The 14,021-nt window shown below is 43.4% G+C and overlaps 1 protein-coding gene across 2 annotated transcripts in view; it reads right to left on the bottom strand.

Moving 5' to 3' along the window:
• The window catches only part of TNFRSF11A (TNF receptor superfamily member 11a), a 53,238-nt gene that overhangs the window by 19,734 nt on the left and 19,483 nt on the right, over window positions 1-14,021 (bottom strand). The window contains exons 2-6 of one of the 2 annotated variants that reach the window (XM_079109021.1): window positions 11,560-11,641; window positions 10,208-10,333; window positions 6,605-6,748; window positions 3,096-3,189; window positions 1,191-1,285 (exon numbers count right to left, since the gene is read on the bottom strand). In XM_079109021.1, the coding sequence (XP_078965147.1) occupies window positions 1,191-1,285; window positions 3,096-3,189; window positions 6,605-6,748; window positions 10,208-10,333; window positions 11,560-11,641 (541 nt within the window). The remainder of the gene's footprint in view (window positions 1-1,190; window positions 1,286-3,095; window positions 3,190-6,604; window positions 6,749-10,207; window positions 10,334-11,559; window positions 11,642-14,021) is intronic. The other variant, XM_079109022.1, reaches the window with a different exon arrangement.

Genomic DNA, 14,021 nt, shown 5'->3' with positions numbered 1-14,021 from the left:
AAAGGAGAAAGATGGCATTAAAATTATTTAATTTTATTAAGTTTAATAACAAAACCCTGTATATCCAATCCCAGAATAAAGATGTGGGTCTGGGATAATGGAAGTAGGAAATGCCCCAGGTCTGACTGAAGTTGCCACCTTGAGAGCGCTCAGTCTGAAGGGTTGGCTCCCCACCTCACCCACCCTGCTGGTCGGGCTCCACTCCACCGGAGGCCAACCCCAGCCATCATTATGTCCCTACTTTAGAACAACTCTAGTCATGTGCACCCACCACCCTGCTTCATCTCTGCTTGCCTCCAGAACCCCTCACTGTCCAGCTGAAAGACTGCTGTCCAAAGACCAACATGGCACCAGGGTTTTGCTGGCTGTGAGAGCAGAACAGCCACTCTGGGAAGCATTTCTGTTACTCTTCTGTGATGCCGTGTGGACGCCCCCACCTCCTTCATCCCTCCTCCAACACTTCATTGCTAGCACCTCTATAGCACACACCTTGCTTTCCTGGACCATGACCTTTCCTCTCCTTCTCTCATTTCAAAATAACCTTCCATTTCCTGATTTTCTTGGCCACAACCTGTTGACCCTATTGTCCTGTGGCTTGCATTCTCTTGATTTAGTAGAAGGGTCTTCTTGCCACTTCTGCTATCTCTTCCAATGTGCAGACCCACCTACACTGACCCACTCATCCAGAGTAACTAGCATCTCTGTTAACCAGCGTCTTTGAAACTGTATGAGATTAATTGGATCTACAAAATGTTCCACGAATAATGACTTCTGAATGCTCATGAATGGCTTCCTCTGGCTGATGACCAATCTCCCCATGGACACTCTCATTGTGACCACCACCACCCTTCCATGTCCCGGCATTTTCATTTATGTTTGCAGCTTTCTTTTCTTTTCTTTGTGCATGAATACACATCCAATGTAAAAAAAAAAAAAAAAAAATTATCAAGTAGCCTAGTATACACAGAGCCCTGGGTTCACCTCAGCACTGCAATCAATCAATCAATAAAATCAAAATCAACATATCTGGCATTGAAATACTGATACAAATGAAATATTGAGCTGCCAGGGTTAGGATGAAATGAAAAGGGACAGAGGAATCCCTGCAGCTGCAGCCTGTGATTTTGGGAGAGAAAGGCAGCTGACAGTGCTGAGCGCATCTACCCTCCCACGGGCTCTGTCAAGCGTACCCTTCGGTGGTTTTCTAGATGGCAGAGAAGAACTGCAAACCACATCTGATTTCTCCGTTCCAGGATGTTCCTCTGTCTTTCCAAGGATGGTACAACTGCAGAGGGAAAAGTAGTTAAGTGCTTTGGTTTAGTATTCTTGTTTAAAACACCAAACGAATGAAAGACTCCACTGCAATAGATTGCCAGCTTCCTCGGGAGGGGGCCTGTGTCTTCCTGAAATTCAGACTCCCAGGACCTTCCTCGAGGAAGTGGACCATCACAGAGGTGGGCAAAGCTCTTGGGACTCCTGAGAGCAAGGTCAGCAGGGCACAGATGGGGCTTCAATAAAGTGGAGCCAAGTGCTTCAATTCCTGTGGCTACGTGAAAAACTTTTGAAGTTAACGAAAGTTTCAATATAAAACTTGGATAAATGGATCAGAAAATCAACATTGAATAAGAATATATTAGAGAGTAAAAGAATCCTTACATTGATTATTAGTATTCAATAACTAGTATGCAATGACCCAGGACAGACAGACTCACAAAAGTGTGCCATTAAGTGTATAGATTGAGCATTCCTAAAGTCTGAATTGCTTGAAAATCTAAAATTTTAGGCACTGACATGACACCACAATGAGGAAGTCCCAGACCACTAAATTTAGTTTTATTCATAAAAATAATTGAAAATATTGTATAATATTACCTTGAGGCTATATATATATAAATAATATATAAATATATATAAATAAATAATAAATATAATATAAATAATAAATATAAATAAATATATATATATAGTGCATATCAAACATAAATGAAGTTTGTGGTTAGTTGTTGCCTTCTTCAAGACATCTCATTATGTATATGCAACTATTCCAAAATCTGAAAAAATCTGAGATCAGAAATAATTCTGGTCCAAGCATTTTGGAATAGGAAATACTCAAACTGTTTATGAGATAATTTACTACAAAATTAGTTATTACTGTGAGATACTGAGAACACTGTAAATCTCTTTCAGTCTCTACTGACAGTCCCTATTTATTAAACAAATTATGGCACAGTTCTGCAGTGAAATACTATTCAGAGCCGAGTACGGTGGGGCACACCTATAAACTCAGTGGGTGGGGAAGCCGAGGTAGGAGGATCATGAGTTCAAAGCCAGCCTCAGCAACTTAGCAAGGTCCTGAGCAACTTAGCAAGACCCTGTCTCAAAATAAAATATAAAAAGGGCTGGGGATGTGGCTCAGTGGTTAAGCACACCTGGGTTCAATTCCTGTTACCAAAAAAAAAAAAAAAAAAAAAAAAATGAGAGAAAGAAAAGAAAGAAATACTATTCAGCTATAAAGCGCTACAAAGAACCTGTGAATGAATATAGAAAGAGCTTCAAAAAATAAGTAAAAAAAAACTCAAGGTGTTTATACTGTGCAAACATTTATATAGATAGTTTCTACCTGCATATGCACAATACATATCCACAATTTTCCGATGAATAAACCACGGTGTTGGGAAATTGGAAAAAGCAGGGGTGGTAAGTAAATGATAATAAATGTCATGAATCCGGCTGGAGGTGCAGCTCAGTGGTAGAGCAGTTGCCCAGCATATTGGAGGCCCTGGGATCAATGCCCAGCACCACACACACACAAACACAAATCATAAATCATTTTCAACCAAATAAAGTTAGAAAAAGGAAAAGAAAAGCTGCAACTATAAGTCACAGCCTATTGAATCTAAAAAGTAGCATGAAGGGCCCGTACACTTCTGGCTAAGAATTGGCTCCATTGGTTCATTTTTCCCACACTGAATTGACAGACTTTTTCCGAGAGGAAGCCAAACTGAATGGAATCAGCCTTTTTTCAACCCAGACCAGAGTAGAAGTTGTACTGTTTAAAACTTAAAAACTCTTTTGGTTCCTTTGTGGTCACTTACTTGGTCCAGGGTTTGCATTTGTCTGTGGAAGAAAAGGCATCTGAGAAGTAGCCCACGTGGCAAGGCCTGCACACCGTGTCCATGTTGAGCTGCACTGTCACGAAAACCAACAGAGACAAGTAAGGACACTTAGAGATCAGCCAGGACGCCCCGGAGGAGCTCTGCCCCCTGCTCCTCTCTCCCCAACTCCCACCCCGCTGCCAAAGCCCCTGCTTGGGTCTAGGAAGCAGTTCTGATGCCGGGGTGAGCTGCAGAACTGTGATCAGAAAGGCAGCTAGCAGGTCAGTACTGCCACTATCTGACTCCAGGTCCAGGCGACTCTGGTCCTGAGCCTTTGCTGGACAGAACACTGTCCTGGGTACCAGCGTGCTGTTTCCTGGTCTGGAAGCCGGTGTCTCCTGTTTTTGCCGTCTGGCTCGGTTTTAGGCAAGTGCCTCTTCTCTCCCCTTTCTGCCTTGATGGATGGCTAACCCAGCCTCCTTCTGCAGGGACTGGCAACTCTATTACTACTTTTAAGGGAAATTTATTGTTATGATCCCTTGTTGTCAGCTTAACCTCACATGCTCAAATATTATTGAAGTATCAAAAAAGGTTTCTAAAACAAACAAAAAACCCTTGTGGGTCTCTTTCCTTTAAAACCAAAGGTTGGTGTCCAACTTTTGCTGTAAAGCACTGAACAGTGGAACCCTCGTGGTCTCTGCTGCAACTACTCACATCACAAAAGCAATCATAGACAAAATGTAAAACAAATGGACATTGCTATGTTCCAATAAAACTTTATTTATAAATACCAGGGGTGGGATGAATTTTGGACCCCTCCTTAATCCACAGGGCTTAACGCAGGAGTTGATCCTTGTTAGTAATCTTGACTTGACTCACTCATAGTCCTCATAAACTATATTATTAAAATGAGAAATGCCTTAGATTTCCTCTATTACCTTTACTGCAATTGGCACATGCTGACCCTTTGGTGACTACTATAAGAAATCCATCAGGCAACTGGTGGTACCAAAACCACAAATTACTCTTGAAATCAGTAGCACTTCTGTGATTTATTTTCATGAATATGACATGAAAATAAGGAATTAAATTTTCTTGTCCAAAGTCAGATAGAAAGTACATTCTTAACTTCTGCAATTTGGCTCAGTAAGTAAAGCACCTGCCCCTTTATTTGACAATAAGATTTGCCATGATATTATGTTAATAAAGGCCAGTTAACATCTGATAGGTCACATTAATTTAAACGACTTTTTAAAAGGGGAATACAATCTAGAACTTCTGAGAAGCCCTCAAAAACAAAGAGGCTTCCCAAGGCATTTCCAGGATTATGAAGTTTTAAAGGTATTAATTTCCACACACTGGACTTGGTAAGACTGACAGGTCAGAAGCATCCTGCAGGCTGCTCTTTCTTTCTCCTTCTTTCGATCATGCTTCTCCTACCTACAGAGGAGGGCATGCTTTGCATCTCCCCCCAATCCTGCCAGAGGGCCAAGCTTCAGAGATATCAGAGCGACAGTCAGAAGCACTGGTGATGGAAAACTTTCTGTACTTGTGGCATCCCATCTAGCAAAAATGTGGCCGTGGGAATGGGAATTTGGGACCGTGGTGAGCTGTTCTGAGTTCAAATGTACCGCCAGGTGAGGCAGGAGGAAGATTCATTCACCCACGTCAGTCCCTCTATTCTCTATGGTCAGATCCACATTATTCCCAGAGGTGCAAGGCAAACAGCATCTACCAGGAACCTGCAGGTGGCAGCACCTGTTTCAGGCAGGTGACAAACTAGTGGAAAGGCTCTGGGCTTTTTCTTAGAATCAGAATTCAGAGGGAGCTAGCTGTGATAGAGGTGTGTTTTTAAAATTAAAAAATTAGGCTTTTTCTAAGAGAAAGTATACCTGGGTTAATCAATACATTTGAAAATATGGGCTGACTGTGCCAACTGGACTCAGTGATAAGCCCTTTTTATTTTTGGAGACAGGGTCTCCCTAAGTTGCTTAAGGTCTTGTTAAATTGTGGAGGCTGGCTTTAAACTCTTGATCCTCCTGTCTCAGCCTCCAGAGCCTCTGGGATTACAGGGGTGTACCCCTGCATCCAGCAAGAATTTTGGCTTTTAAAGAAAGTGCTTCTGAGTGAAAGATGAACAGGCATAAATAATCATTTGTTACATCTTGAAAAAACTGCTTTGTTATGTTTCCTTGAAACAGGGAAAGCAAATGATTCTAAGAAACACTTTTGTAAATCTAAAGGATCTCTATTTCTTTCCTTTTAACAAAATTGAAAGACATAATTGAGTTCTCAAATGATAGATCATTAAGGATAACTTAATGTCACTGAGTGATTGGAGACCTCTAACTCAGAAAAGGACTGAAAGAATGAGGGACACTCCCATAACAGAAGTCTTTCTCTCCGAAACAACAGAAAGTGGAAACAGAATTGATGTTCAATTCTATTGCATTTTAGCAATAAGTAATATTCAATTATGAATATATAATTGGGAAAAAAGCCCACTTGTGAAATTCGAAAGCTTTTGCTCTTTTTATATACTGGGGGTTTAACCCAGCTTTGCTTTACCACTGAGCTACATTCCAGTCCTTTTCATTTTTTATTTTGAGAAAGGGTCTTGCTAAATTGCTGAGGCTGGTCTTGAACTTTTGATTCTATGGCCTCAGCCTCTGGAGTAACTGGGATAACAGGTGTGTGCCACTGCTCCCACCCAAAAGCTTTTACTTTTATGATTATAATATAGCAAAACATATTTACTTTTGGTTGACTGTGTAATAATAAATGTGGTGACAATCAGTCTGGGGTGGAGGGAATATTTTTAACCTTGAAAAGTGTGTCCCAATACTTTTTTAAATTGAGATATTAAATAGGTACCTATTTTTTATGTAGAGGAATATAATAGGGTGATTAGTAATCCAAGTGCAAAAATCTACTAGGATAAAATTCTGTAGGGAAGGTGGAGTGGACACCAAAGGAAAAAAGGAGCTTGTAAATTTCCAACAGTTAGACTAGTTTAAATGGATGGTGGTGGGTATCAAATTGCTATTTTGTTTACATTCCGAGGACTGTTTTAAAAAAGCATTGCAGTTGTATTCCCTGATAACTAAGTCACTCTTTTAAATTTGTAATAAAAACCGTAGGTGTCAGCTTTAAAACACGCCCAGAGGAGCATGTTTTTTTTTTCAAAGTTCTTCTAAGGGGGTGCACAATTTTTAAAAAATGTTGGCGGATCCCTGCGCTGTCCTGTTTGACCTAGAGTTTCACAGATGGAGGACCCCGAGTGCCACAGGGGCGTGACAAGGGCACTGTAGCTGACGGCTGACACTCTCTTTGGAGAAAGCTGGGGATTCATTCCCAGGTCTGGCCTGCGCCTGCAGCTCCTGGAAAGTCCAAGCTCCCCCACCCGACCCCTGCCCCCAGGTCCCCTGCGCTCCCTAGAGCATTAACGACGCGGTTATTAAAGCTGCAGCGCGGCGGTGGCAGCGGGTGCGCGCGCTCTGCAACCGTACAGGGGTGCTGGGCGCCGAAGCCTGGCGCGCACTCGGCGTTGCGGCGGCAGCACTCGCAGTCCTGGCTCCAGTGGTAGCCGGCGGTGCAGGCGCAGCGCCTCGGGGCCGTGCGGTTGCCGGGGTCCACGGCCACCAGGGCCTTGCCTGCGGGAGACAAGACACAGGTCAGCAGCCCGCGAGCGCGGGAGGCACTGACGCAACGGCCCCAGTCCTGCAGCTGTCCAGCGCCCGGCCCCAAACCACCCCGGCAGGCCGCCTGGCTGGCTCAGGGTGATTCATGGGGACACGGTTTAAGGAACTCCCAAGTTCCTCCTCGCACTTCCTGTGTGCTAGCACGTTTTTTTCTTTTCTTTTCTTTTTTCCTCTCCTTCTCTAATAACCAGCAGTTTTGTGAGCTGTCTAAAAAGTCAGTTTTCATGTTAGTAGCAAGATTCAGGACTGGGGCATGAATGACCACTGACTATTTTAGCAAATGCTAAATAGTCACACCACACAGTACACTCAAATATCATCAGTATTATTAACACCAAGGCTAGTCTGGACCCATGAGAACGGAGTTTCTGGAGATTCAGGACTCATCTTGGGTTCCTGAAGGGTCTCAGGTGGTTCGCTAAGTGGAGAAAGTACGGAGGCAGGAGGAAGGCATGCTTCATGCTTGGGGATTGGTCTTGACTTCAAAGGGAGGTTAACACATTTTTCTCTTTTTTTCAAGTGCTTGTCTTTTTACTCCAAATCTCCTGGCCCCCTCCAGTTTTTCCTCTATACAGCTACAGGGAATGTATCTATTGTAAACTACACACACACACACACACACACACACACACACACCTCATTCCTTATAGATTACTACTTATGAATTCACCTATTTGCCATAATGTATTTGTAACCCCCAAATCAACACTCAGCACTTCTGCAGTCACCTGTGGATGTGTGCAGAACCACATAAATTAGGAGTCACTCCACACTCAGGTTCCAGCAGAGGTTGGACGCTCTGACTTCTCAGCCCAGCTCTCACACTGGAGATGCGGGTCCTTGACACAGTTTCTCTGTGTTCAGTCTGCCACATTTCTCTCTCTCTCTCTCTTTCATGTGTGTGTGTTTTTGCTAGTGATTTTTCTGTTTAAAATGACCCCAGAGCAGTGCTGAAGTTCTGTCTAGGTCCCAAGTGCAGGAAGGTTGCGTCGGGCCTGACGGGGAAGACACACACATGTTGGATAAACTGTACTGGCAGGAGTTGTGCTGAAGGTCAGTGCCATGCTAAGGAGTCAACGACACATCGAGTAAACAGTGACACACAGAAAGCCAGGTTGCACGTCGACCAGTGGACAAAAGCGTCATGACCAGGGGTTTGCAGGGACCCAACCCTGTACTTACCCAAGGGCAGTGTTTCAGGGTTAGCCATTCGGTGTTTTTGGTGACTATAGAACATAACTGCTTTGATTGGAGACTCAGGGTACAGGCACGCGCACACACACACTATAAAGACATTACATTATCTAAAACAGACCTGGAATCCCTGTGTGACTCCACTCACTTGGATTGTTCAAATGGACTTTTTGCCTTATGTTCCTGAATAAATACAGGAACTCCCAGGGAGAAGGAGAGAAACAAACCATTCATGGGCTCAAGTTACACCAGCAAGTAGGGACACTGTTTCCATTCATTTTGGACCTGAGCATAGTGAATCTGTAGAGGTCCCTTTTACCTTCTGTGCCCACTCTCCAAGCCCAGGTCAGCTGTGCAGTACCAAGGCCAATATGCAGAAACGTGTACACAAGACCATATGTGGACACATGCCATTTCTCGGGAAAATTCTAAGTACTCTCAGTATTGTACTCCACTGTAAGAAAGTAAATCTGTGGAGTGGTGAATAATTTTGACGTATATTAAAATATTTGAATGCAACCAGTTTTAGGCTTTAATCAAATTTGGCAGTAGACAGAATGAATCTTTATTTCCAAGAGACAGCAATGAGTCAAGGTCATTACTAAGCTGTGGGAAATAAAAGACTTGATCAGATGCTTCTGCTCAGTGGAGTTTCCATGGACCTTCTCCAGCCCCAAATCTGACAGCTGTCTCCAGCACATTAGAAAAATTATGGTTTTAAAAAGTACTGTTAAGGGCTGGGGAGATAGCTCAGTCGGTAGAGTGCTTGCTTTGCAAACACAAGACCCTGGGTTCGATCCCCTGCACCGCAAAAAAAAAAAAAAAAAAAAAAAAGTACTGTTAAAAGTAGTTTTGTCCAATGGTGGGGGGAAAGCCGATAAACAAAAATTGACCCAGCAGCAATGGATCCCTAGCAACCCCACTCAAGTCCTAAATATAATGTTGCACTAAAAACAATCAGGAATCCTTGGAATAACGACTGTTTACAGCTCTGGCAGGAAATGTCCAAGGTAAGCCTAGAATCAAGGGAGCTCTTAAAGATATAGGGTTGTACAGAAGATTTGGGGCCACCTCAGAGAGGTGGGGTAATCTGAGCACCAGTAAAACTAATAGAGACTGTGATAGAGTGAAACACCTCAAGTATATTTAAATCCATGAGTTCATAATATTAACACGAATCCTTGGGAGAAAGCTGGAATATCAAGTCATTATTTGGAAAAGTGATAAAAAGTTACAAGTATATATTCTGCCTTTCCTATATGTACTGCACTTCAGGGTAACGAATAGTTGATGAGGAAAATGAAGAAGGAAGAAAGGAATGACAGAATTACAATGTCACCTTTCTGCAGCCCCTATTGAAAAGCAGCTGCCAATATCACAAAAAGATGATGGCGTTTTGTGATTCCAATATTATATTATACATATGAACTATACTATGTATGAAAGTGTTTTGCCAAAAACAAAGCTAAAGCACACACACACACACACACACACACACAATAGAATCTGATCAGTCTTCTAGGTTTAACAGTCAATTTACAGGGAACACGAGGGACAGAAAATAGGTTAAATGACATTAAAGGCATGTAAACAGCCAAATCCAGACTGGAAGCTCCATAGAGATAATATCACAGGTTCTTCACATGATAACGGAATGGAAAAAGGACCCTTCAGGTTAGGAGACTTAAGAAACATATTTTGATCTTGATTCCTACAAATTATAACTTTTTAAAAAGTTGAGGAAAAAAATTAAAGTTGTCTGGTAAGGAGATCAAACTTAAGAGCTAATCAAACATTAAGATGTAGGAAAAAGGGGTATAAGTCAGAAAATGGGTTTTGAGTCCTGCTTCTCATCTGTTAGGTTTGGAGAAGTCATTCGACCTCAGTTTCCTCATCTTTAAAATGGGACAAGCATGTGCACCTTACAGGGTACACAGGGTTTAGGGAGGATCAAATGATTCACAATTCAAAACTCGTAAAAAGATTTTGTCCCCTGTAAGATGTGTTCATGATTAAAGGCAACAAAAACATATTCCAGAACAAGAGTTCACAATGAAGAGCTTTAACTCAGGGCTTTGAAGATCTGAAACCCATCTTCCTGGGGGTCCAGGGTCTTCACTTTTTCCTGTGTCCTTCAAAAGAAATGGCATTGGCTATATCTTAAAAAGCTTGTATAGACTTGAAGGAGAAAGATGACATACGATGTGACTAACCCACCTGTATCGCAAACCTTATGCAGCAAGCATTTATCTTCTTCATTCCAGGTATCCAGGTATTCATCCGGGCCACAGGGCAGACACACACTGTCAGAGGTAGTAGTGCATTTGGAGGACATGTACTTTCCTTAAATTGGAAGGGGGAGAAATGCACCAATCAAAAACAATAATCACAGCCTGGCACAAAACAATATCCCAAAACACATCAACCAAAACCACAACAAAACAACAAGAAAGAATACACTGGCTGGAGTGTATGTAGCTCGAGAAAAGAGCACATACCTAGCATGTTTGTGGTCCCCAACACCAAATAAATAAGCAAAACATCAGTCTGCTGCTGTGATTTACATGACCATGATCCCAAGATGACCCTGAGAGAATGCTGTACGTGAGATGAGGACTGCAGCTGAGACACTGCTAAATATCCTGTCCCAAGTTGGCTGTGCCTCCTTTGGTCCCCTTCTGGGTCTGCTGTGGTCACAGCTGTCCCTTACCTATCTAAAGGTAAGACCAGTCACATTTAGGATCCTATAACTCTGCTCATGAGTAGAACTAAAGATTTAAACTGGGTCCGAAAACCTTGAAGTGTTGGTGGAACCCACTTGGAATAAAGTGTGTAAGCAAACGTAACTTCCTTATCCCCTCCCAGCGCCCATCTTCAAACTCCCCTCTGCCTTCACTCTGGGTGGTTAATGCTGTGGGCTTCGGGTTAACTTGATTTGATCAAGACTCATGCATGTGAACCCACTCTTAAAAATCACCAGACCTTGGTTCTGCACATCCAGGGAATATTTGCAGTTGAAACATCCAGAGGGTCTTGTTATAAGGTACGTGACTCCCCGCCTGTCCTCAGAATAATGAGAGAGGGAGGACCCAGTGGCCTGGGGCCTCCTCAGGGGTGTAGAACTCCTTGGCTGCACTCTGGCAGAACAGCCTTGGGAAGGTGGCATCAAGTCCTCTCGAGTGCCCCTCGACAGGTAAATAGGAGAAGGTCTAACAAGGATTGGGTGATTCAGTAATGACAATTCCAGTATGGTTATTCCAAAATAAAATTCCTGTGAAACCAATTTAAAATTATTTTCTCACATTTGGAGAGTTTGAATCACAAAGTGCTAAAACATGGTTGTATAAACCCTACCTTCTCAAGAAATAGTGTTTTGGAAAATTGTGTTTTAGCATAAATTGAGTACCAGCTTTTGAAACTGGTTTTATTTTTAGGAGATTTTATCTATTGAAGAAAGTCTATCCAAGTTCTTTTTTCATCTGGTGGAACAGAAAAACCAAAACAAAACAGAAAACAGCCAAAGCACCCCTGCCTTGGCAAACACTTGAATGTACCGGAAGCTGGCATACCTGGCTCACATCTGCTGCAGCAGCGCCCAAGATGCTCATAATGCCTGTCACTGGTGCATGGAGAAGTGACCTGGAAGGTCACCTGAAAAGAAAAATTGATATCAGGCAGACATTAGACACAAGTCCTTTCTGGATAACACAAAAAGTGAATCGCCACAACGGATTTCTCAAAAGCATAGGAAAATACCATCAGCTACTATACTGTCACCTCCAAAAATGTCAATTCCCTAGTCCAGCCCATTTTCCCCCAAGAAAGTATAAAACCAATCTTTTAGCACAGAACTTGAGACCTGTTTAAACATTAAAAAAAAAAGTATTTCAGTAATGCTCACGGGGGTATGGTGGATTAAAGGAAATTAGCAAATTGTGCACAGAAAGTTGAAAACTGTTTTACACAGCCATGTACAAAACTGGTCCTAATTCTCTGGGGTCAGGTGGTGAACAATATGCTCAGTCAATTGTGGTCATAAAACTACAAGAACAGAATGAGGCCCCTTCATATGATTATCCCAGGGGATGCTGAACTTGGTCTTATAAGCTACTTCTGAATTTTAAAAGATATTTAATATGGTTCAGCTTCCAAATATGTTAAATATGTAGAGAATTTTTTAAAGTGGGCACAGCAAGGCATTATAAGGACTCCTCCGGCTGTCCTCACTCTTAGCCACTTACTGCCTAAAGGACTCGACATGATTACTGAAGCATATCGAGCCACTCTTTCTTTCTGGTCAAAAACAGTGTGATTCTATGTTGTTATTATCTGGATATGAGGTGTCCCCCAAAAGATCATGTGTGAGACAATGCAAGAATGTTCAGAAGTAAAATGGTTGGAATGTGAGAGTTGTAAACCTGATCAGTAGATTAATCCACTAATGGATTACCTCGGTGATAACTGCAGGTAAGTGGGGTATGGTTGGAGGAGGTGGGTCACTGGGGGGCAAGACTTTGGGGTTTATATTTTGTCCATGGTTGGAAAGATCGATCTCTCTCTCTCTCTCTCTCTCTCTCTCTCTCTCTCTCTCTCTCTTCTCTTTGCTTCCTGGTTGCCATGTCTTGAGCTGCTTTCTTCCACCACACTCATCCACCATGATGTTCTGCCTCACCTTGGGCCCAGAGGTATAGAACCAAAATATACTTTTCCCTTCAAAGTGGTTCTTGTCAGGTCTTTTAATCATAGCAATGGAAAAGCTGACTAAAACAAATGAAAATACTAATTTCTGGATCTGCTTGTCTCAGTAAAACACAAAATAAAAGAGCCAAGTCCCCTGTAATCCCCAGGGAGTCTCAGAGGTCTTGGCAGGAAAGTTCCCTTCCTCAACACCTTTCTTGGAACTGGTAGGTAGAGGTCACACAAGGGGCAAGGAAGCTTCTGTAGACCAGGTGAACAGTCCAGAAAGACACAACGAGGTCTGAAATGGCCTTTGGGTGGGGGGTCAACATGAGACCAACATTCTGCCTGGAGCCCAGATCAGGTTATCCAATCATTTCACCTCTGAACATTCTTGCATTCAGCTGAGGGTGGGGGAGAGGGGAGTGAAGGCTCAGAGCTCAAGGTCAAGGAGGGCGTCATGTGCGTACTGGAGAAGTTGGAGGGAAAGTGCAGAAATGATACGGCTTGGATGAAGTCATGAATCTTCAAAATACTTCAATTATGGGAGGAAGATTTTTATAAAGAAAGCATCAACCCAGGAAACCCAAGGCCAGCTGAGTGGGCATTGGGGAGGGGCCTGTCTGACTCCCCCTGGCCAGGCAAGTGGGGGCAGGAACACAATGACTTTGACATCCATCAGGTCCCCAGGGTTACTGGAGCCAGGTATGCTGGAGGGCCCGGCTATCATGCCTCACGGACATCAGATAACATGCACTGGAGGCTCCCCAGGCATTCGCCAGGTGACAGAGGCTTAAGGACATCACAGAGTCCGGTGGGAACTGGGAAGAATGACCAATGTGGTCACCAGGGCTCTCCCTCCTGCTCCTTCTCTTTTACAGGAGCTACTGTCCTTCTCCAGCCCAGCATGGAGATCACTCCCCGGGGGAAAGACGAGCAGAGGCAAATGGTAAGACTGAATGTGGCTGATGTGGACCTTGTCTAAGAGACAGGCCTGACGTGAGCCCAGGGACCGTGCACACCACTGCACGCTGGTGGCACGCAAGCAGGATGAGTGTGTGGGCGGCCGGTTTCAGACAACAAAGGTTATCGATTGCTTCTGGCCCAGGAGAAACCTGCAGCGGGGTCTGTGTGATAAGCATGTACTCTGTCTCTGTGACACACACAGTAAGGTGCTTTTTAGGGGAATTTGGGGAAAGGCCTGGGACAGCCACTTAGGAGCACTGTCAGACACCACTGGCTCTGTCCTGAGTTCCAGGCCTGGCGCCTGAGGAGCCTCATCTGACTGAACACGTGGACACTTCTCCTCTACCTTCCAGAGTGTGGCTGTGATTCATTCCACCATCCAGCGCCT

The sequence above is a fragment of the Sciurus vulgaris genome (genome assembly GCF_902686455.1).
Source record: "Sciurus vulgaris genome assembly, chromosome: 13".
In the NCBI taxonomy this organism is placed as follows: Eukaryota; Metazoa; Chordata; class Mammalia; order Rodentia; family Sciuridae; genus Sciurus; species Sciurus vulgaris.
This window is presented reverse-complemented; position numbering and strand designations above follow the sequence as displayed.